This window comes from Lathyrus oleraceus, chromosome 4, assembly GCF_024323335.1.
Source record: "Lathyrus oleraceus cultivar Zhongwan6 chromosome 4, CAAS_Psat_ZW6_1.0, whole genome shotgun sequence".
NCBI classification, from domain to species: domain Eukaryota; kingdom Viridiplantae; phylum Streptophyta; class Magnoliopsida; order Fabales; family Fabaceae; genus Lathyrus; species Lathyrus oleraceus.
Genome location: NC_066582.1, coordinates 501,375,720 through 501,399,747, shown reverse-complemented (window position 1 = coordinate 501,399,747; position 24,028 = coordinate 501,375,720). Strand labels below are relative to the sequence as shown.

At 34.1% G+C, this 24,028-nt stretch overlaps 2 protein-coding genes across 2 annotated transcripts; both read left to right on the top strand.

Annotated features, from left to right (window-relative positions):
- Nucleotides 1-13,382: 13,382 nt before the first annotated feature.
- LOC127076881 (wax ester synthase/diacylglycerol acyltransferase 11) lies at nt 13,383-16,775 on the top strand. Its single transcript, XM_051018676.1, has 6 exons — nt 13,383-14,178; nt 15,615-15,687; nt 15,781-15,848; nt 15,941-16,156; nt 16,231-16,368; nt 16,444-16,775. Exons 1-6 carry the CDS (start codon nt 13,465-13,467, stop codon nt 16,585-16,587), a joined length of 1,353 nt encoding a protein of 450 aa, XP_050874633.1. The 5' UTR covers nt 13,383-13,464; the 3' UTR covers nt 16,588-16,775.
- A 5,404-nt stretch (nt 16,776-22,179) lies between these two features.
- On the top strand, nt 22,180-23,669 carry LOC127076880 (protein SRC2 homolog). The gene is made up of 5 exons (XM_051018675.1): nt 22,180-22,622; nt 22,701-22,827; nt 22,897-23,026; nt 23,092-23,392; nt 23,473-23,669. The coding sequence occupies exons 1-5, from the start codon at nt 22,466-22,468 to the stop codon at nt 23,496-23,498; spliced, it is 741 nt and encodes a 246-aa protein (XP_050874632.1). The 5' UTR covers nt 22,180-22,465; the 3' UTR covers nt 23,499-23,669.
- Nucleotides 23,670-24,028: the final 359 nt, after the last annotated feature.

Genomic DNA, 24,028 nt, shown 5'->3' with positions numbered 1-24,028 from the left:
AAATATAAATCATTCTTAACTTCTTTTATTAGCATCTACAGTCATTTGGAAATTATAGATATAATAATAATAAAAATAATAATAACTATTATTATTATTATAATAATAATAATAATAATAATAATAATAATAATAATAATAATAATTGAAATGTATCTATTCATTTGTTATGTTACGTTACATGTTATGTTCATCTCAAAAACACTTTATATGCCTTCTATTGTTTCTGTTTTATTTACTTTTGCAATACCAATTGAAATGTATTTACAACCACTTTCAACTTCTGTTTATACTGAGAATGACTTTATAATAAGTCTTTGAATAATTGCTTATAAATGATTTGTACCACTATTTTTTATCTTTTCATTTTACAAACTATTAGCTTTACTGTTTGCTTTAACCGGATTATTTTGTTGTCTTGAACACCAGTTTATACTAATAACATGCGTTTTTGTGTTGTGGTAAATCTTTATGAAAGTATAATATCCAATTAGTTTTCATATTTTATGACATTGCGTTTACTAACAAGGCATTTGTAAGCTACTTAAACTTCTTCTTATACTCAGATTGCATTTTCAAAAGGCTTTGCATATTTTATGGCTTCCACATAGTTTCTTTCCTTACCTTCTTTTGTTACATGTAGAAATGGTGATTCAAGATGCAAAGGTATACACCCTATAATGTTTATTCCACATCCTATTAATGATTATCAGTGTCATCTAATTTGCATTTGCATCTACTATAATAGTTTGTAAAATGGGGAACCATTAAAGAATTATTTGCATTTACATTGGATGGAGATGTTGATTAAACACAAAATTTATACATTGTATAATGGGGAACCATTAAAGAATTATTTACCTCTCAAGGCTTGTGAAAATCATCTCAAAGTTATGTTCAATCTTACACATAATATATTCCAATACTGCAAAATTTATACACTTCCCTTCAATGTTATGAAACATGTTGCAGGAAATTCTTTTGTAAATTGGTTGAAGTCTATTAAAACTATCACTCATACTACACCATGCAATGTCGTCCTCGATATACTGTTCAACATTCTATTATAGTAAGATCAAGTTGCAGTTGTTAGTTTCTAACAACTGATGAATAAAACTAATATATGCAACAAAGTGCAATATAATAAAGTTCCATTTGTTACTTCACAAAACTAATTAAATTACATCTGTCTCGATTGTGTATTAGTAAGATCTTTTTTTAATTGCACAATTTTTTAATATCCAATTTATATGGTAACTTTAATTTATGGTTTTTCAGTTAATATTTCTTCGTGTCATTTTAAGTCTTGATGCAATACATGTTGCTCTTAATTTACCTTCATCATGCCAATGTGAAAGTATAAGCCAGAAGTTTTTATTTTGAGTGTGATATGAACAACTATTTTACATCCTAGATTTTCATTTTATGCATTGTCAAGGTACACCACACTACAAAGAAAAGATCAATGATTACTCTCCAAACACACATGTGTACATTTCTAAAGCCAACTCTCATTTTGCAAATTCATTGATTTCAACTAAGTACATGTAGATAACATTGGTATCATCCAATGCTTTCTAGGTATTCTAACAATTACAAACCAAACAATGTTCAACATACAACATTAACACCAAAGACACCTATGAATCCTACAATTCACACACTGGAACATGGTTTTCCATTCAACACACTGTCACTTCCTATTTTTACCCCAGCTGCAAATTTGGACTTTAATAGTGCAGACTATGACCCTTTTGCAGGTTTCTCTATACTTTTATATGTTTCTCCTTCAAGTATATGTTTCTCAAGTTTGAAATTAGTTTTCTAGCATCACTCTTTTTAAAAAACTTTCCAAGATACTTCATGTGTTACTAATTTAAAGTATATACTTTAACTGCTATCATCTAATATTTACAGTTTCAATGGCAATATAGTCTATATATTTGCTTAGAATTAAATTTATGTATTTTATAGTTTACAAACAGTATGTTTGAAAGCCATATATATTGGTGGGTCCTTCATATCTATGTTTCTTATGTTTGAACAATGTTTAATTCAATGAGAAAAACTTCCTTCCTATTCAATCTGAAGATGATAGCAGTGGCTCTGAAGATGAAAATTGTGTCTCGACCATCAAAGGGTATTACTACATATATTATCCAACAATGTTATTTATACATGCTAGCATTTTCACATCTAACTTATTCTCTTGCATTTATTCCTAGACTATTACGACATTGGCGATCCCCACATATAATGTCAATATTGTCAAGCATTATCGTGGTATCAAGAGAGGATGGGGAAACACAAGCATTCAGCTAATCCTAAGTTTTCGTTATGTTGCGGGAACGGAAAAGTTGAAATACCATTTTTAAAAGAGTCACCTGACATTTTAGCAAGTATCATATTTACATAGTCGAAAATTTCAACAACAAAACTGAGATGTTTGCCTTTACATCTCCTATAGCCAGATTGGATAACAAGTACAACAACAATTGTGGACCATCCACAATACGTATTCAATGCCAAACATGTCATCGAATTGGTAATTTGTTGTCACCTGAAGGTCAACCACCAAAATTTGCATAACTATGCATCTATGACACTAAAAATGAAGTGGAAAACATAATGAATGGCCTAAGATAACTAACTCTATGTTCCATATTTTCTTTCACATTTCCAATATCTCATATCGATTACCCTAAGGCCTATTTATTTTTATGCATAGGAACACAAAAAATATTGATTCATCTATTGTTTCCAAGTTGTCTGCAATGTTGTATGAACATAACACACATGCTAGAAGCTTCCAAATGGAAAAGGAGCGAATGCATAATGGTAATGTCCAGAATTTAAAGTTGAGACTCATCTCTGGTAGAACCACTGATGGCGGATGTTAATTATTCCTTTCTCTTAAAGTTGAATAATCTTCATGCATAGGATAATTCTTCTCATGAACTCTAAGTTGTCTCGATGCATAAGCCACAACTTGTCCATTGTGCATCAACACACCGTCCATACCCATCTTGGAAGCATCACAATACACAACAAAAAGGTTGATTGTACTCGACATAATCAAAATCGGAGCACTCGTCAACTTTTTCTTGAGTTCTACAAAACTCTCCTCCCAAGCAACATCCCACACATACGCTTGATCCTTTCGAGTCGACTGAGTCAAAGGCATTACCAACATCGAAAAATCTTATATGAATATGTGATAATAACCATCTAACCCAAGGAAACTTCTACTCTCCGTAACAAACTTCAAAGTCTCTAACTGTAACACATCATCAACCTTCGAAGGATCAACCGCAACACCACCATTAAATATTACGTGGCCAAGAAAACTCACACGTAGATAACTTAGCGTATAATCACTTCTATTTCAACAACTTCAACATAATTCTCATATGATCAACATGTTTTTCATTAGTATTCAAATAAATTACAATGTCATCAATGAATACCACCACGAACTTATCCAAATACTGATGAAAAGTCGTATTCATATATTCCATAAACACACCTAGCACATTGGTCACACCAAACGACATCACAAAATACTCACAGTGATAATATCTCATTCTAAACGTAGTCTTAAGAATATCTTCTGGTTTCACTCGAATTTGATGGTAACCCGACCGCAAATCAATTTTACTAAAAATATGAGCACTGACTAATTGGTCCATCAAATCATCGATTTTCAGAAGCGAATATTTATTCTTAATTGTCACCTTATTCAGTTGTTAATAGTCAACACACCACCTCATGCTACCATCCTTCTTATTTACTAATAATACATGCGCACTCCAAGGAGAGACACTTAGTCGAACAAGTCTCTTCTCAAGTAATACTGCCAACTGTTTCTTTAGCTCGCTCAACTCAGAAGTAGACATTTTGTACGGAGCCATAGAAACAGGACTAGTACCAGGTACCAAGTAAATAGCAAACTCAATATCTCGCTATGGTGGTAAATCACTGATGTCTTCAGGAAACACTTACACAAATTCACACACTATAGGAAGATCACAAACTACTCCCTTGCCTTTGGCTTCCAATGAAGCTAAAATCACAAACACTTGCGCCTCATCCTTCACGGACTCTCTCACTTGCTTAGCAGATAAAAACATCAACTATTCACCTCCATCGAACTCATATTCACGCTCTAGAGGCAAGTTACATATATCTTCAGGAAAACATCAGGAATCACACACCACTTGCATATCACTAGCCGTCCCATTTCTCCTCACTCTTCGAGAAGAAAATCTCAACCATACCTAATCGTTCTCCCTAAAAAATATCTCAAATGGACCAGTAGACAGGAATCTCGATTCCACATCCAATTTGGATTCAAGAAATTGCATCTACTTATCAAAACAAATGGTAAACACTTGGTTTAACTCCAACCAATTCATTCCAAGAATAACATCAACTTGTTCAAATGAAAGACAAATTGTACACATCCTTAGGAAACACGTCAGGATATTCATACACCACTTGCTCATCTCTAGCGAAAACATTGCCTTACCACTCACAAGGAAGCGAACAACGAAAGCACTTGGCCATCTTTCCTCAAGGATCACACTATTTTTCTAACCGACACCATCCTTAAATCCGACCTCTCTTCGGGTACAGGAAAAACACAATATTTTCAAAACAGTTGAACCAACAAACACTGCACTCTTGTATGCAGCAACATGATGTCCAAGCTCTCTACAGTTGGAAAATCCAAGAGAAACAAACACTTCTCTCTCACTTGTTTCATTCCCAACCTTCAAATGGAAAACAAAGCAAGTATCAACAATGTTTCACACACATGTCGCATACTAGGGAACAAACATAATTGAACAACCTAGTTGGACGAGCCGATCTGCTCTGATACCACTATGTAACACCTTAAAAACCTGCGTGTAATTATCAAAGAATTTAATTAATAAAATACAATCACTTAGGATCTCACTCACAACAATCATAGCCTGCTTTGTAACAAGGGTTACAACAAAACATTTTACTGTATAAATTTACACTTAGGATGTTTAGACGACATCCAACTCATCTGAATATCTTCGCAATGGAATCATAATATAAAAACATATAAATTTAAAATATCATAATAGTTTTCATAAAAAAAATTAAAAGCACCGACTCGTGAGTCTTCTCCAAGTACTATCACACCAAAACATAAAACAAATACGAGAGCATGCATTGTCTCTCATAAAATTTCAACACAAAATAAATAATTCGCTTCATAGTGTTATATATCAGAGCATAACCAAAGCTAACACGAATAAACTGAAAGAAATAGCTCCAGGAGCTAACTTCCACTCACAACAGCGTCTCTACTCCTGGGTATCTGCACGATGCCTATGTAAAGGCTACATTCAAATAAAAGAGATGAGAATTCATTTCAATAATAACAACATGGAATGTAAAGTAGAGTACAACATCTACACAACCATGCATGATAACATATCACATTCTCACACCCCAATTATCATCAGCATCACATATAACAACACCATCATCATATACAGTCATATTTCACGCATATAATTCATTCATGTTATGCGACTCACGACAACAACAATGGCTCATATGCATGTGGTACCAATTCAATGTTTGGTTCTTCTTATGAACCTGATTCCCCCTTCGAAATCCAAAACTCCCCTTTCTGAGTTCTTGATAAGTATTTCGTCCCTCTTCATACCTATGACTTATCTCCCTCAACATATCAATAATGAATGTATGACATGATAGTAATGCAATTAACACAACAATTATAATAATAATTAGTGATCAATAATCGGTCACACAATTGCAACCATGTGTAACATAATCCATCATTTTGGACTACCACCAATATAATTAAACACATCATCCCAATCATTCATAACACATTAAATAATTTGTCAATACGGATCTCGTACATATCTGTCACATCATACATTTTTTTCCCACCTACTACCAACCTCTCATAAAATTATTAAAAGTATTTTATCCCTAAAACAAAGTTATAGCCCCCTGTTTCAGCTACCAAATGCTTTGAACCTCGTCCTAAAATGATTTACGAGTTGAGAGTTATGATCAAAACCGTGTACAAAGACATTACCAAAAAGTCGTTGTTTTTCTTAAGTTTCCAGCACGATTTTCATCTTCTCCAATCCTAAAAACGGTCGTGAAATCATCACCAAAAATATTTTATGATTTAAAATTCAGTCACAAATATACCTATATCAATTACTACTTATATTCATATAATCATGGATCTATATATTATATCAATCTCTAAAAACTTCAAACATCATCAATGGTGAACATACATGAACAATTTAGAACATAGATATCATTCAACAAATATCAATATTCATCATCAATCCAAAAAGAATTAAACCTCCCTCTACCCTTCCATTTATATCCCTATTATTGAACCAAATTCTCATCCTTACCTTGTAATTCCAGAAAAAATTTAAGCTTTTGGATATGGCTTCTCTTCCCTAGAGTTCTCCTTAGGTTTTCCTTGTTTTTCTCTTCTCTTGCCTATTTTTCTCAAATTCCAAAAGTTTCACCTCACTTATCTCCTCATAAATCAAAATCCTAATTTATATATTTCTAATATTCCACTAAGGCCCAACTTATTACTAACTTACATTATTTATTTTAATTATTCACAAATTGCACTTTCCATCCCAAACTCATTATTTTCTTTTTTTTATATTATTATTTTATTTAAATAATAACCCTAAAAGATTATTTAATCAATTAAATAATTTTAAATAAATCTACCAACCTCTAATTACTATTCGCACTCTCTATCTAAGGGTCCCCCACCCTTGTTGCCTTAACACATTTCAATTATCACACAAATAATAATTAGATACATACATAAAATTATATTAGTTAATATAAATAATTTATAGAGAAACATGGTGTTATATTTTTGGTGGACAAAATATTGATAGAATATCGTGTTGAGACCCTGGTGAAAATGTAGTCCACAATGTCCAACTTGGGCAGGCGTACTCGTGAAGGCGGGGTGACGCTAAGGCGGATGAAGGTGAGAAAGTATCATTTGAGGGTGCTTGTTGAGGTAGTGCCCGAGGAAAGGACTATCTAACAAATAAATGTGGAGGGTTTAAATAAGTTGCTCGAGGAAACTCAGGGTGCCCTCAAAAGCACAAATGAGCGTGTCTCTAGATTTAATACGAAGTTGTGATGGCCTATGTTAATCATTTTGGGGAGGCGAGAATACGGGTGTCTCTCTTTTATCTTCATCTAGATTTGAATCCTCTAGACCCTTTTAAGGTGGTTATGAATGGGGAACTGGTGGATGAAGAATGTCTTATTTCTCTCTCCCCATCTCTCTATTTTTTCTTTATTATACTTTTGACTACCTTTTTTCGGGGCCTTTGTAATTGTATGGAACAGCGACGCCCCTCACGGGTGTCTTATTATTAATTGTTTTCAATGTTTAACTATTTTTGTCGTCTTTTTCTTTAGATTCCCCATGGAAATGGTCACCATACTTGGGTGATAAAGATTTATTCTTAGGAGATCCAACAAATATCATTGCCTCTATGAGAAATAATAATGCACCCTTGGGGGATCCAACAAATATAATCGCCTTTATGGGAAATAAGGATCCATCCTTGGGGGATCCATAAAATATAGTTGTTTATATGGTTGACAAGGATCCACCCTTTAGGGATCCAACAGATATAATTACTAATCCACCCTTAGGGGCTCCAACAAATATAATTACCTCTATAGGCGGCAAGGATCCACCCCCAGAGGATCCAACAAATATAATTGCCTTTATGGATGACAAGGATTCACCCTTAGGGGATTCAGCAAATATAAATTCCTCTATCAACGGCAAGGATCCACCCCTGGTGGATCCAATAAATATAATTGTCTCTATGGATAACAAGGATCCACAGTTGAAGGATCTAGCAAATATAATTAGTTTGTTCCTCTTGGAACTGGACTTCCTGTGTAGAAATGGCATAATGAAATAAACATAAATAAAATATGAGGTGCCTCATTAAAAACCCACGCCCATCGGGAGATGCAGAGGGAAAATAAAGCATCCCAATTAACAACATGTTCTTACAATAGACAATGTTTAAATACTCACCTATAGAAAATCGCCAGCTAAATAGAATGATAGACGATAAAGAAATTACATGAATAACATAAATATAATGGAGGCACGACAACTCTGAGGAGAAGAGATTTGCTCAAACTTCGTCACGTGGCGGGGATGGGTGGGCAACTCCCTTGTCCTCGCCAACTTCTTTGAGCGGGGTAATCCATGAGTTGGCCTTTTTTTCCCTTACGCATGGAGGGTATGCTCTCCTTAATTAAGGATTTTTACATACCATTTCTTGGTGATTTCTTGATCTCCTCGAACCACTCCAACTCGTCCATTAAAGAACAGGTATTTCATACATAAATACAGGGTATGCAAATAGATTCTCAACCAGTTAAAGGACAATTGCCCTATAATCATGTTATATGAGGAAAGGGCATTAATGACTAAGTACTTAACCTTTATTTACTTCGTGTTATATTGTTCTCCGAACGTGATCCTAAGGATGAGGTAGCCTTTCACCTGTACCTGTTCTCTCGAGAACCCCATTAGTGATCCCTTGAAGGGATTCAGATCCTCAAGGACAAGGTGAAATCTCTCGAAGGCGTCCCACTATAGTATATCGACGGAGCTTCCCTGATCGACCATGACTCTTTCTATCCATTATTCTTCGTATTTGATGGAGATGACCATGAGATAATCATTGTGAGGATGTACTCCGAACTCAACTTCTTTTGAGAAGATGACCACGACTTCCACCACTTTCTGGTTTGTGATCTTAGGGAGACTGTCTATATTCAGGACTTGACGGGCGGAGCTAGTCTCGCCACCCCCAACGAATCCTCTGGATACAAAGTTGAAAGTGTGATATACCGATTGCTCGACTTTATCCCGAGACGCTCCTTGGGTGTTTGGTATTTTCTCGTGCCCATGGGTTGCATCATTTTGCATGGTTAGAGGGGCTTCCTTTTACGTATTTCTTAAGGTGGCCCTCATGTATCTACTTTTCAATTTCGTTCTTTAACTGGTAGCAATTATCAATGTGATGTCCTTTGATCCTATGAAGTTTACACCACCTTTATGGCTTGGATCCCATTATCTAAGATCTATGGGTAAGTGGTGTCGGGATATTATGTAAGTGGATCATCTTGTGCCAAATCTGTTCCCGACAAGTGTTCAAAGGAGTGAAATTCTTCGCCGCCTCCCCCACCCTCTTGACCAGGGATTTTTCCTTCACGGGAAAGGTGTATTTATTCTTATTTGAGGGATGAGAGGTTTCAAAATCAATGACGCACTCCTTAGCGTCGCAAGCCTTCTTTTCAATGTTGCTTTCCTTACCTTTGATGTAGTATTCTGCCCTATCAACTACTTTGGCCAATGAGACCTCCAACTTTTAGGCGAGGGACTCATTGCAGTGTCCCACCTAGAGTCCTTTCTAGAACGCTCCCACTAACATATCGTGGTTTAGAGGGACTACCTTAATTGTGGCTTTGTTGAAGCAGGTGAGATAGTCCCTCAAAGACTCCGATGAACCCTAGCGGATGTTGAACATGCTAGTGGTGGACATATTCTTATGGTGACTGGAGGTGAACTGATGCACCAACTTTATTACCAATTCTCGGTAGTTGTTAATAGAGTGCCAGGGGAGATCCATGTACCATTGAAGGGTGAACTCTCTAAAAGTACCTAAGAGAAACTTACACTTTAGAGAGTTTGGAGCTTTTATGATAACCATCCAGGTGTTGATAAAGGCGACGTGTTCGTATGGGTTGGTGCGTCTATCAAACTTGGAAAAGGATGAAAGTTTGAAACCTTCATGAATAGGGCCCCCTATATTTCGTCAGAGAGAGGTTGGGGATCTAGAAGTTCCGTCTCTTCTGGAGGGTTAGCCTCCTATTGTCGTTGCTTGATATTATGGACATCATCCTCTAATGTCCGGTTGTGGAGTTGTAATTCGTCCATGGTGGCTAGCATCTTCGCCATGGCCTCGACTCCGCCTGTACCGCTTGTACCCTCAAGAGTATGGGATGAAGCTCTTTTGTTCACCATGACGGGTAATAACTAGGTACTGGAGTTGAGGGTACGATAGGGAATGTGATGTTTGTTAAAAGGAGGTGTGACCTAAATTAGTTTTAAAGGGTCTCACGGTGGACGTCACTGTATTATCCAAAAAGGCACAAGGTGTGTGTGCGTCCCCCATATAAGGTTAGGGAGACTCATAGGCCATAGTAGGTATATTTCATGAATATGGTGAGGCTAGTTTACAATTGCGAGTAGCCATGTACGATGACTTTTGAGGTTGTTTAAGGGACTAACTCATGTTAGGTGGAAGTCCCTACTGGCAGACGACATTGTTGGATTGCTAGCGCACAATTAGATTATCGTTGTTAGCCTTGCTTGGAGCGAAGTGCCATCTGAGCAATATTAGGTGGTATTAAGAGAATATGACTTGATCCCGTTTCCATTCAATGGGTAGTCTATTATAGGGATTCTCAAGGGCTAGGGTTTATAGCTTCTTCGACGTGGTCTCGTTCGTTCCCCCCTTTTTATGGGGTGTGTGAACCGTCTATATCTCTAGAGTCAACAAGGACTTCTTCTTACTTAACTTCCATTTTGAACGGGCTGTATGGGTGGATCCACTAGATTGCATACATGTGACTCATTTGTTAGGCGATGGGCACCCTGATATAAGACTTTACCAAATAGGGCAACATAATTTATGTAAAGAAAATATACGATAAAAAGTGTGTGATTTGGATTTAAAATACTTGGATAATAAATCAACTGAATGTAAGCAATAAACTTTGGATAAAGAAAAAAAGCAATAATCAAAGTAAACGAAGTAAATGATATTAATTGTAAATTCTTGAAATATAAAATATTTGCAGCAAATTCATAGAGTGGACGTAGACTCACATCTCTAACAAACTATTTCTCTCGATGACTTGGGTACTCTAGTTCTACAGAGAATGAATGAGAGTTTTGCGACCTCGACTATAATGCATAAGCTTACATTATATATTAATCCTAACATAACCGTCGACAACTGTTGTTTGCTACATGTTCAACGTGTGTCCTACTACCTGGGGTTGATGTGCTATAACTTGCTTCCACGCGTCTTCAACGAGAAACTGTTGAAAACCAAATGAAATAACTGTTTCTGAACGCTTTATTCGCCCTTGTCGAAGGCTGAAATATCTCCACACCATGCTCTTTGGACCTGAAAGTATTATAAGTCCTTAACACTTAAAAATGTCAACTTCGACGTCGTGTCGAAGGGTTGCTATGCGGTCTTTCAAGATTCTGAACATGTTTGGAAAAGATTGATCTTAATCTTAAGGATCTATTCTTAAGACTCCTCTAAACCGTTCTTAGCTTCGACTTCACTTACAAGTCAATGAATCAACATGTCGATACAGTCATTATGTTGAAGGTTTTGGTTTAAGCTTTAGACACTTAATAATGTCAACGTAGCTTTGACCATAAATTTGTTGAATTTTCTCTTGGCTAAAAATCTCAGGCTAACACATTGTTGTCCATCGCAACCACTGAATCTCCAACCATTTTTAATTATATAAAAGAACAATGACACCGTCTGTGAGAAAGATATATCATTTGAAAAAAAATGATGAAACTATGCCTTTGTTAGATGTGCTTCAATCTTTTTATTTTTCAAAAAATGAATGGTAGATGATTTTCAATGTAAATGTATTGCATTAAATAATATTATCCATTATTTTCAATATAAATTAGTTCTTAGTTTCTTTAATGTTTAACCGCACCAATATATAATGACTAGATATATCCTTTTGTACAAGTTTTTGTGTATGCCCAAATATATATATATATATATATATATATATATATATATATATATATATATATATATATATATATATATATATATATATATATATATATATATATATATATATATATATATATATATATATATATAATAAGATTAAACTTAAATAACTTGTATATAAGAAAAACAAGTATATTAAATTATTTTTATTTTTTAATCATTTTTCACTTTATTATATTGTTTTTTTTAAATTCACAAACAAAATACAACTAAATACACATGGTTATTTTTTATATATTAACAATATGATACTAATTAAATTCTATTTAAAATATGATATATTACTTTAAATGTTCAATATGTATTATTTAAAATGAAAAATTATATTACTATTATAAAAATTATACTGAAAAAACTAAATATTATAACATAAAAAGTATAAATGTACAATCATATTGAAATATAAATATAAAATATTAGTGGACTTAACAAGAGTTTAATTAAAAAAGGAAAAAACAAGAGTTTGATTGTATCTAATTAAAAATATGTTTAATTAAGTGTTAGTATATAATATACTATGCATATATTATGTGTTAATTATTTTTGTTCAGAAGAATTCACTTGTTATAAATTAATTAAGTGTGTTTGATATAATAGAAGTAGAAAAGAGAGAAATAAATGAAAGAGAAGTTGAAAAGAGATTGATAATTTTTTTTGTTTGAAAATAAGAGAAATTGAAAAGAGAGATTAAAAAGGAGAAGACCTTACCTCTTTTATATTTCTCTTCAATTATGAAGAGAAAGTAAGAAGAAATAAATTCAGATGGAAAAGTAATTATTTTGTCTATTCAATTATAAATATATATTTTTCAAAATATTATTTATTATAAATACTTTTAAAAATATGTGACACCTCTCTCTTCTTTATTTCTTATTTCTTTCTCTTAAACTAAATAACATCTCAATCTACTTTACTTCTCATTTTTTAAAAACTTTTTTTATATTTTCTTTTATCTATTTCTCTGTTGAGAACTTCTCGTCCAAATCAAATACACCTTACAAGAATTTGAACTTTTCTTATAAACACATAAGAGACGAAACATATATGCATAGAAAATAATTGAAACATTAGTGGGGACATGTTCCGTCTGTTTGAATTAGAATGTGAGATGTAATAATGAGTGTGAGAATATAATAATAAAAAGGATTAAGATTTGAATAAGTATAATATGCATTTCACATGTGAGTAGTATTAGGCATAAATGACAGATTTTGTAAAATAAAAAAGAAAGAATTAATGGTAGTAGCTAGCTGCACCCATCAATATCCATATTGGTTGCAGTTGAATTGAATGCAGTGGGGACCGCAACAAATCTCGACCACACCATCCATCCTTCCTTCTATGGTCCAGATTCACTGTAGCTTCCCCTTACTTTTGAATTATTATTATTTTTTCACCTTAAAACAATTCCATTCAAACTTGTAAACCTATTTTTCAGAAAGGGATTGATGGGACAGCTCCTATATTTATTTAAATGGATTGAATAGTAGACAGAGAAGAAGTAAAGATGGGCGGTGATGATAATGATGAACCGCTAACTCCGGCCGGAAGGCTGTTCCTTCAACCGGAGATGAACCAAGTAGTCCACTGTGTCGTTGGTCTAAAGAACGCAATGGATGTTGATTCAATCATCACCGAAATTCAAAACTCTGTTATGCTTCAACATCCAAGATTCACTAGCCTCATGGTCCTTGACCATCGAGGCGTTGAGCACTGGCGTCCAACCGAAATTGACCTCGACCGCCACGTACTCGTCTTCGACAATCCAGTCTCCGACGCCGTCGACGATCAATCGGCAATCAGCGACTATATGGGGGATTTATGCACGACACCGAAACTCAGCATGGATAAGCCACTCTGGGAGATCCACCTCCTAAAAGCACACAAGTGTATTATATTTCGAATCCATCATTCGCTTGGAGACGGAATTTCACTCATGTCACTGCTTCTCGCCAGCTGCAGGAAGCTCCACGATCCAGACGCGCTTCCAGCCATATCTATTCCGACTACTAAATCTCGCCGCAGTTTGTGGAATCTTCTCACTGCCTTATTCTTTTCTTTTATATATGTGATCCAGTTTATGTTGAGGTGTCTATGGATTCGTGACCGGAAAACCGCCATATCCGGTGGCGACGGTGTTGAACTCTGGCCGAGGAAGATCGCCACGGCTAGTTTTTCACTGGAAGACATGAAGACTGTCAAGAGTGCCGTTCCTAACGCGGTAAAAAATTAATTACCTTTTTCCTTTACTAGTGCTATATGTTATTTTAATGACCACACATATCTAATTATAGATTATCCCTTCAAATCATGATAAACAAGACTGTGACCAGGTATTATACAAAAACGGATACAATACAAATCATGTTTCTATTGTGGGCCACACTCTTCTTTATATTTAAATATTTGTAAGCTCTTACTAATAGGGATGAAGTCAGTAAATACTAAATAGAACCCATTCATATTTTATTTACTTTCATTCACTCACTTAATTTTCGTTTTTGATTATTCTCTACATTCTTTTGTTTTTTACTTTATGCCAAGCTTTGACCGAAACAAGAATCATATATACTCCCTCCATTTTTAATGATAAAAACAATTTTGACTTTTAAACTTCATTCAACAACTTTAAATAGCCAAATTAATATATTTGTTTTATATATAGATATCATATCATACATCAATGATTAAATGAATTAAAAAAAAAAGTAAAATTAGGAGAAAGTAGGGACGAGGGATAGTTTTCTAAAACAAAAACATTTCAAACCACTTATATTTTGTTTGAGAGTTGAGAGAAAAATATATTTTTTTTTGAAGGGGATGAATAGAAAAAAGATTAGATAGAATTTTAACTTTTTAAAATGAGAGTTTACGTATTGAAGGATAACTGAATATTTAAATTTAGATCTGCTGTAAATTGGAGTATTATTGTCTTACAAAGTTTGGAGAACAATATCCTAAGTATTTTTTTACTTAGAGCATCAAAATACATTTAGTTCTGCTTTAAGTGAAAGTTTCATCGCAATGCAAAACACATTGGGCATGTTGAATGGAGGCTTCTGCAATAGTTTGGTTTAGTTAAATTTACACCTTAAGGACATAAATTCAATAGAATCCATTTAGAATTCTAGTTTTCTTTTGTTTTTGGATTTGGGAGATAAACATGATGGCTTGATAATACTCTCTTGAAAGTTTTTTAAAAATCTTATTCAATTCACATTAACTTCACCTTGATGGCCACCTAAAAAGCAGTGTTTGTCCAATTACTTATTTATTACTAATGCAGAATCTAAATAGTAATAATAAGGTGTGTGTAAGCTTGTTTCCATAACCAATTCATAACTTAAGGGTAGTCATTAGCATTTATCAAGTGTGTGCAGATATACTCTCTTCATTATTATTTTTTGCTTTTCAAGACTTTACGCACACAGTGGGATTATGAAATCGAATGGGGTTCAGTTTCTGTCTCTTTAGAGTTCACATAGGAAGAACCGATGGACCTATTTTAATCGAAATAATTGTCATCAATGGACACGCCTTTGGTTTGCTGCACTTAACCTGGATGATAATGTGACAAGATGCAACCTTGTTTTTGCAATATTGTATGTTCTTCACCGTTCGAGAACTTATTTTCCTTGTGATGTTTTTGATCTGCAGACTATAAACGATGTTCTATTTGCAGTTATATCATCTGGAATATCAAGATACCTGGACTTCAGACAACCTAATGGTAAATATAAAAGACATTTGAATGAACAGATTTTTACAGCTTCCTTTTGATTTTACATAAGCAAAACAATTACCACTGTTTTTTCCCTCTAAGGGCTGCGAGACGGTGTTCAGCTAACAGGGTTAGCTATGGTTAACTTGAGGAAACAGCCAGGATTGCAGGTCTACTATTCTTTCTACGATGTTTTTAATTAGTAATAATGGTTCTAATTTGTGCCTAGAATATTATAATGTTGATGTTGGATAATTATCAGGAACTATCCAATTTGATGAAAAGCAACTCAGGGGCAAAGTGGGGCAACAAATTTGGTATGATCCTCCTGCCTATATATTATCACAGAAGCAAGAGTTCAAATGCTGTAGAATATTTGAAGAGAGCTAAAGTAATGATTGACAGAAAGAAAAAATCTTTGGAGGCCCATATGTCATACAAAATTGGAGATTTTGTAATGTCCACTCTTGGTCCAAAGGTGCATTTTCTTTTTTGATGCTGATGGATTATGAATTAAAGTGTCAAGTGTTTATTCTTATTTGAAAATTGCAGTTTGCTAGCTTGCTAAATTATAGGATACTCTGCAACACTACCTTTGCATTCTCAAATGTGGTTGGCCCTCAAGAGGAGATTATGATTGCAGGCAATCCTGTAACGTTCTTAAGGGCAAATAATTCTGCCTTGCCTCATGTACAGTACAACCCCCTTAGCTAACTCTGTTTTTCTTCATAGCATAGACTATGTGGTTAATGGCTGATAATGCAGGCACTTGTTTTGCTTATGGTGAGTTATGCTGGAAAGGCAGACATGCAAGTGCAGGTGGCCAAAGACATCATTCCGGATCCTGAGTTTCTTGCCAAGTGCTTTGAAGATGCATTACTTGAATTGAAGGAGCACGTTACAGCCTAAATTTGACATTAGTGTTGGACAAATTGTATTCTTTGGATGTGGGACAACAAATCTTTAACATTTCCTCACATTAATTTGTGATATCACAACACAACCATGAATTATACACACTAGTACACGAGGAGTAAAAGTAAAAATTTCTCATACACTGAATAAAGAGAGACCCCAAAGCTAGATGTTCCATCTGATGTACTGTTTTATGGAGTATTATAAAAAATCATCAATTATTAATAATAAGCAAACTGGCGCCTACATACAACATTTGAAATTATGTGAGAGAACTGATGTAACAAGATTGATCATCAATTTTGAGAAATCATGTGAGAAGACTGATCATCAATTTTGAAAACATGCATGTCATTAGTGCTTCATTCGAGAAAACAAATGGTCATTATAATGTTTTCAATGCAATTCATTCAAGACAATGAATTAACAAATAAAGGATGAAGACAAATGGTCATTAAGACAATCTCTATTGACATAGTACATCTTTTCAATGTCTTCATCAACAATTAATAGCCATGAGGACAAATAGTATAAGGACGAGAATGATCCAAAGATATCTCTCTTTTTTGAAGCCAGAGTGGAGATTTAAAGACCAATTCTAAATGACGATTTTATTCTTGTTCAACACGATGACAACCCGATACAAACGGTCGAAAATAGAGTGAATCTCCTCAAGTTTGTGGTGGACAAACTCGTCAAGTGTCTCAAGGCCAATGCAAATTTGTTTTCATGCTCCCCGAATGAGATGCTAGGCATCGACTCCAAAAATAATACTAATTGTCTTTTTGAATTGTTAGTTTCAAAACAAAGCTATCTCTTGTTCTCGAGAAATATTCATAATTAAAAATAAAATAAAATATGTGAAATCTCCATCAAAGAAAAACAAGTTGTAACAATATATTTGTACAAGACTTATTAAACACAGGGACCACAAATCACATGTCAGGGGTGGTTTCCATCTTTTGTCCAGCGTTAAGGATTACCTATCCCTAAGTATTCCCCTCGCCTCGCCATGGGAAGCGTGGGAGAAAAATGTTTCTATGTTAGAGAGAAGTCAGAGTCAACCGACCTATCCACACCTCCTTAGTGGACTATTATGGTTCTCAAAGAAACCCTAGGCCCAAATGCATATATAAATACCTTAACCTAGGGTTGAGAGGACACGTCATAATACCAGGTTATAACTTACCCTGCATAATGCATAAACACAGAGTCTTTCACCTCACATTAATTGTCCATCTCTCACCACCATAAACACCATAAAACAGAGTCTATCACCGTTGTGGACAAGTTATTAGTTTCAGAAAACTATTAAAGCATCTGTCATTCCTACTTGCTCAGGGGTATCATGCACTATTGTATTTTTTAACAAGTACAATGATGTCTATTATGGGGTCCAGTAAAACTGACCAGGACATTAAGTTCATTTCTTCCAATTTGTGTGCCTCCGTCACCGACCACTCGATGGTCACTTCCATCTCAGTCATCAACAAACATATTGGCAATCAGTGCACATTTAAATTATTTTCATGATAGACTTACGAGAAATGATAAATTAAAGGCAATTTCTTAATGCACCCCATATAGGGGTGTTCGCGGTGCGGTTTGGGCGGTTTTTGCGATAAAAATCACCCGAATCGCAAGAGAAAAAAGCATGCGGTTCGGTTTGGTTCGGTTGACTTTTAGAAATAAAACCAAACCAAATCAATGCGGTTTGGGTTGGTTCGGTTAGTTCGGTTTTTATAATATTTTTATTGAACCATATATACTCCTATAAATAACGACATAACTTTGTGTTTAGTCATTCATATATTACTAAATAACATCAAAATTCATCATATTTAGACAAAAACGTTTCATTCAATATACAAAAAAACCAGATTAGACAAAAGTGGAATAAAAGACAAATATAAATAGTAGCATAAAATAATATCAAAGACATTATAATAAAACATAAAAAAAACATATGAGATGAGAGATTAGAGAAGATGAAAAAAAGAACATAAGAGATGCGAGATTGAGAAGAAAAGTGCAATAAAAACGTAATTGGAAGAGAAAATAGTAACATAAAAGATAAAAAAGAAAGAACATAATAGAGGAATTATTATAGTAGAATAGGCGAGACCTACATGAAAAAGAAGATGAGAAGAATGTGTGATATTACTATGAGAGATTTAAGAAGGTTGAAATTGAAACCCTAAGTGTGATTAAGAGAAAATCGTTTGTAATTGTAAGGTTAAGGCATATTAGGTTTGAGGTTTGGGTTGGATGTGGGATAAGTGAACTTTGGGTTGTAACATAACGCGGTTTGGTTTGGTTTGGTTTAGTTCGGTTTGCAAAATACAAACCGCAAACTAAACCAAACCGTGCGATTTTATTAAAAAATGACCCAAACGAATCTGAACCAAATGCGGTTTTTTGCGGTTTCTGTTTGGTTTGGTTTGGTTTGTGGTTTTTTATTGGGTTGGTTTGGTTTTGAACACCCCTAATCCCATATGCTTATTACGCACCATACAAAAATACATAAATGTTCTCAGATTTCGAAGATACATCTCTGAACGCACAAAAAAGTCCGTTAACGTTAAAAAATTATGGAGATGCATTTTCGGAATACTTTGGAGGTTAAATCGCGTCAGACCCTTCTCCTTTCTCACTTCTTATTTGTTAGACGATAGCCTAGATCTATAGGGGATGAATAGATCCCAAGTTAAAAATTTATCCGAAAATTTGACTTAGAAAAATTTATGACGCGAAAGCAAGTTTTAAATATTTTCCGGATCAAAAATCGTCTAACCGAACCTATTATTGAATATCCCGAATATACGTAAAGGTGTCAATGTTATGATAATAATCCACAGGTCAATCAACACACTCAGAAAAATTTGTCCACTCCTAAGACAAATGCAATTATATTTTTTGCCTTCTTATCATACAACACACTCATTTTGTCATCACAAGTCCAAGAACTTTCTATCTTTGGTTGTCCTACACCATTTATAACAATTATAGGAATGAAGGGTCCATCCTTGTCAGCATTCCATACTTTAGCCCATTGTGTTTCTAAGGATATGTGCATACAAATTTTCTAGAAATCATAGTATTCACTGAAGAAACATGGTAGTTTTTGGGTGTTGCCACCATCAACTAAGAATAATTCTTGCGGAATCCATATCTACCTAGATCGTGAAGCAAGTACCTGTTGTGATGTCAATTGTAATTATATAGTGCAACCTAGGGGGAGGGGGAGTGAATTTATGGTGCATAATTTTTCTCCTTTTCTTAAGAGTTTTTTTTAAATAAAATTTAGGATACAATTGAACTAGTTATTTGAATAATTGAAAGTGCAAAAAAATTGAAATGCGGAAAGTAAATAACACGAAGATTTATATTTATTCTCATTTCCAACTTAAGAGTATGTCTAGTTCCTATACTCATTCAAGTAGTTTTCACTATGATAACATCCTTATTACAAGTCTTACACCAAGATCAATTACACATTCTTATCATACGCACAAAGAAAGGACACCACTTTCTTTTTTACAACACTTAGAAAGAACACCACTTTCTATTACAAACACTTTTTAGAAATCACACAACTTTCTATTATAATCAATTGTCACCACATACTTGGTGATCAAAACATAACTTGAAACTAATTTGAATTTCCTGTTGTACTTGAATCAATTCCAATGCAGAGATTGATCTTAAATTCTAATGTACAATTCAAATATAACAAACTTAAATGCTTAAAAACTTTTTGCAAAAGATATGAAAATTATGCAGAAAAGGTTTCAAGGTTGATCCAAAACAAAATATTAAAACTGATTTGAATTGTATTGAAATTTTGAATGGAAGAGGTGCTTTGAAAAACTTATGTATTTTGTCTTAAATACACCCTAAGACACCTCTTGGACTAGATGTGATTGTTTCAAGAAGTTCCATGAAGAATTGCATCGAAAATGATACACGGTGGTTTAGAATTTTTTAAAAATCGCAGGGTGTAATCGGTTACATAAATGATGTGACCGGTTACCACCTTTGAGAACAACTTTATTTTTTAGGATGATTGAACCTGTAACCAGTTACATGATTTGTGTAACCGGTTACACTATTGAAATCATTAAAAATTCAGCTTGAAATAAGTTTTGTTTGAATGCTATTGATGCATGATAGTTTAGGAATCTAGATACGAAGAGAATCAAGTTTTTTTAGCATGTATAAGTATTACATGATAAATTGCAATTGTATTAGCATCATGACCAATTCACTTTAATTTCATGGCATTCAATAGCTTATGCATTTGATCTTTGATTGGAGGTGTTTGACACTTGAGCTTGGATTGAGAGATATTTTCCTTCGTTGATAATCCTTTGTCTTCATCAAAACTTTATATCAGTAGGAGCTTGTCTTCATAGGTACCATAAGCAGTAATGAAGGTCGATGTTATGGTTCGCCTTGGTGAAACTGTTACATAGATTCAAAGAACATAAGAGCTTGGGATGCTCTTTAACTGACTTTCAATGGAGCAAAATCTTATTGTGAAGGGTTGGAAGTATTGAGAATGTGTCAAGTGCGAGTAGTATGGATAATAGTCCCACATTGATTATAATGTGGAGACTTGAGCATTTATAAGTGAGAGAACCCACTCACCTATCACCTTAAAGTTTTGGGTGAATATGTGGTGTGTCTCTCACAAAGGTATTGCTCTAAATAAGAAGTCCCACAATGTTCAATGCTCCCTAGTGAAAAACTCCCCCAACGGGAAGGAGATGCCACAAGGAATGAATCATCATCTATTTGAGGAGGAAGAGGCAGAGCTTTAAGAGCTTCAACAATTATAACGCGAGAATGTGTGTTTCTCATTTTAAATAAAGGGAACAATTTAAAGTGAAAGTGTGGATTGTGACGTGAATCGCGGTCATTTTTCTGATTGATTTTGATGATCGGCAGTGCCTTAAAGGCACAATCATTTGTTCTAAGTGACGACGGACAAACACATGTTCCTCACCAGCGCTTCCTTATTTTGGTTATTTTTGGATGACCTATAACAACTTTAACTTTGATTTTTTTATTTATTTTAACTTTTAATATATAAATATTTATAGTAGAATAATGAAATAACTAAAATAATACTTTATGAAAAACTATCTATATTTATTATTTTAAAACAAAAATATATAATATTGTAAAAATCAGATTGAATCAAACATATCAAAAATAATAATGACTATTATTTGAATTATAAGGAAATAAATTATAATTAATTTTTTAAAAATTTAAAAGTTGAATTTTTTAATTACAAAATTTTGTTCTGAGATAAAAAATAGAAAACTTTAATAAAAAATGAGATTAATTATTATATATTATTTATGTAAATTTATATCATAATTATCTATTTTTATTATTTTTTAAGTGATTAAAATAAAAATCAAATCTTTTAAAAGGTTGTGATTTATTGACGGTATAAAAATTCTTTATACAGTGTATATCAATTAAATTCATAAAAAATATTAAATATTTAAATAAAATTAATATTTATTTAAAATTGACATAAGTCATATTTTATTTAGCTTGCCTTTTCATTCTAACTTTGAGGCCAAAATTCCAAGTGCGGGCATTTCCTTAATGAATAAGTTTGTTTTGTTAAAAAATCTAAAAATCTTAAACGTTACAACATGTTTTGTTTTTCTGGTATTTTATTTTGGTCAAGTCGTAAAAGATGATGAAGTTTTATTGTTTTGATTTGGTAAAATAGAGAAGAAAGTAAAGAGATAAGTATGAAAATAAATGCCCACAGTTTGATTGAAAAGTGAATTTTAGTATAAGTAACGTTGTGGATCTAAATCAGCGACCATATTCCGATCAAAAAACAATGTCTTCTGGAACGGTAGCGGGGATTCAGGGCCAACCTCTTGAGGTGACGGTGGTTTCTTGCTCGAAATTGAAGGATACTGAATGGATTTCAAGACAAGATCCCTACGTCTGTCTTGAATACGCTTCCACCAAATTCCGAACAAGAACCTGCACAGGTTCGTTCCTACTCATTCTTCTTCTTACTTTGACCGTTGAATTGATTTGACTTTTTGACCTGATTTTGATGGATCCAGACGGTGGAAAATATCCGGTGTTTCAAGAGAAGTTCGTTGTGCCGCTGATTGAAGGTCTTCGCGAACTCACTGTTGTCGTTTGGAACAGCAATACTCTCAAATTGGATGATTTTATCGGCACCGGAAAGTGAGTATATCTATTCTATCGCTTTGTTATTATGATTGAATTGATTAATTGATTCTATTATATTGTTAGGGTTCAATTGAACAAGGTTCTGTCTCAAGGTTTTGATGACTCTTGTTGGCCACTTCAAACTAAATCTGGCAGACACGCAGGCGAAATTAAACTTATATTGCATTATGCAAACGCCAAACTAAATCACCAGGTAACCTGCATTTTCATTTCTAGATATTCGAATTTGGAATATTGATGAATGTGTTTGGTTTGCAGAAACAAGGGTCCTCCTCAACCCATACTCCTATTTCCTATGGAGCAGCACCCACAGGTCCTCCTTCCTACTACCCACAACAACCATCATACTCTAATTATCAACATCCAACACCTGCTCTTGCTTATCCACAACAACCTTATCCTGCTTCACATAATTCAGTTCACTATCCACCACCCTCAACCTATCCATCCATGCCATCTCCTTATCCACCACCCTCGTCCTCCCCATACCCCCCTCCTCCCCACTCTGCTTATCCACCACCTTCCTACCCTCCGCCTGCAACTTATCCTCCAAATGCTGGTAACTAATTCTTTATTCTCTGCTTTCAATTTTCATATCCTCATTTGCTCTTTTCTAATCACTTTTTTTTCTTCTTCCAGGGATGTACCCTCCACCACCATACTGACACAGATCTGCTACTTTCAAGGATTACTTTGTACAATCTTGCCTACATTTTCTGCATTTTGTAGCCATCCCTATATTTATCTATACTTCTAGTGGACGAGTGGAATCATCATTTTGTAGAATATTTATTGCTTATCAAAGTTGTTATATTATATGTTCTAAATTACCGTAAGCAATTGGTTTTACACAGACAATCACAAACTTGAATATTTACTCATCCATGTTATGAAAGTATTATTTGCGCACCTATTTAAAAGTCTTCTAATTCAGTATATTTATTAGCAATTATTATGAAAATTCTTGTATTCCAGCGCCCAACATATGCTGACAGACCATCCAAAACTGGACGAAAGGCCGCCCAAAATAAGGCATGAGGTCTCCTAATCGGTTTTAGGCTGCCCAAAATATGGCATGAGGCTTCTCAATCGTTCCTAGAGAGAGGGATCTCTAATCTCATGCAAAAAATAAAATACAAAACTTCTCACCATCTTAAATATCCAAAAACATCAAAGACAATCCTACAAGCATAGG

Bases quoted from the DNA above. Each gene is read 5' to 3' on its own strand.
- LOC127076881 (XM_051018676.1), top strand. From the start codon at position 13,465: ATGGGCGGTGATGATAATGATGAACCGCTAACTCCGGCCGGAAGGCTG. The intron at 14,179-15,614 runs GTAAAAAATTAA...TTTGATCTGCAG, and splicing joins AGAGTGCCGTTCCTAACGCG to ACTATAAACGATGTTCTATT. The intron at 16,369-16,443 runs GTACAGTACAAC...CTGATAATGCAG, and splicing joins ATAATTCTGCCTTGCCTCAT to GCACTTGTTTTGCTTATGGT.
- LOC127076880 (XM_051018675.1), top strand. From the start codon at position 22,466: ATGTCTTCTGGAACGGTAGCGGGGATTCAGGGCCAACCTCTTGAGGTG. The intron at 23,027-23,091 runs GTAACCTGCATT...TTTGGTTTGCAG, and splicing joins ACGCCAAACTAAATCACCAG to AAACAAGGGTCCTCCTCAAC. The intron at 23,393-23,472 runs GTAACTAATTCT...TTCTTCTTCCAG, and splicing joins AACTTATCCTCCAAATGCTG to GGATGTACCCTCCACCACCA.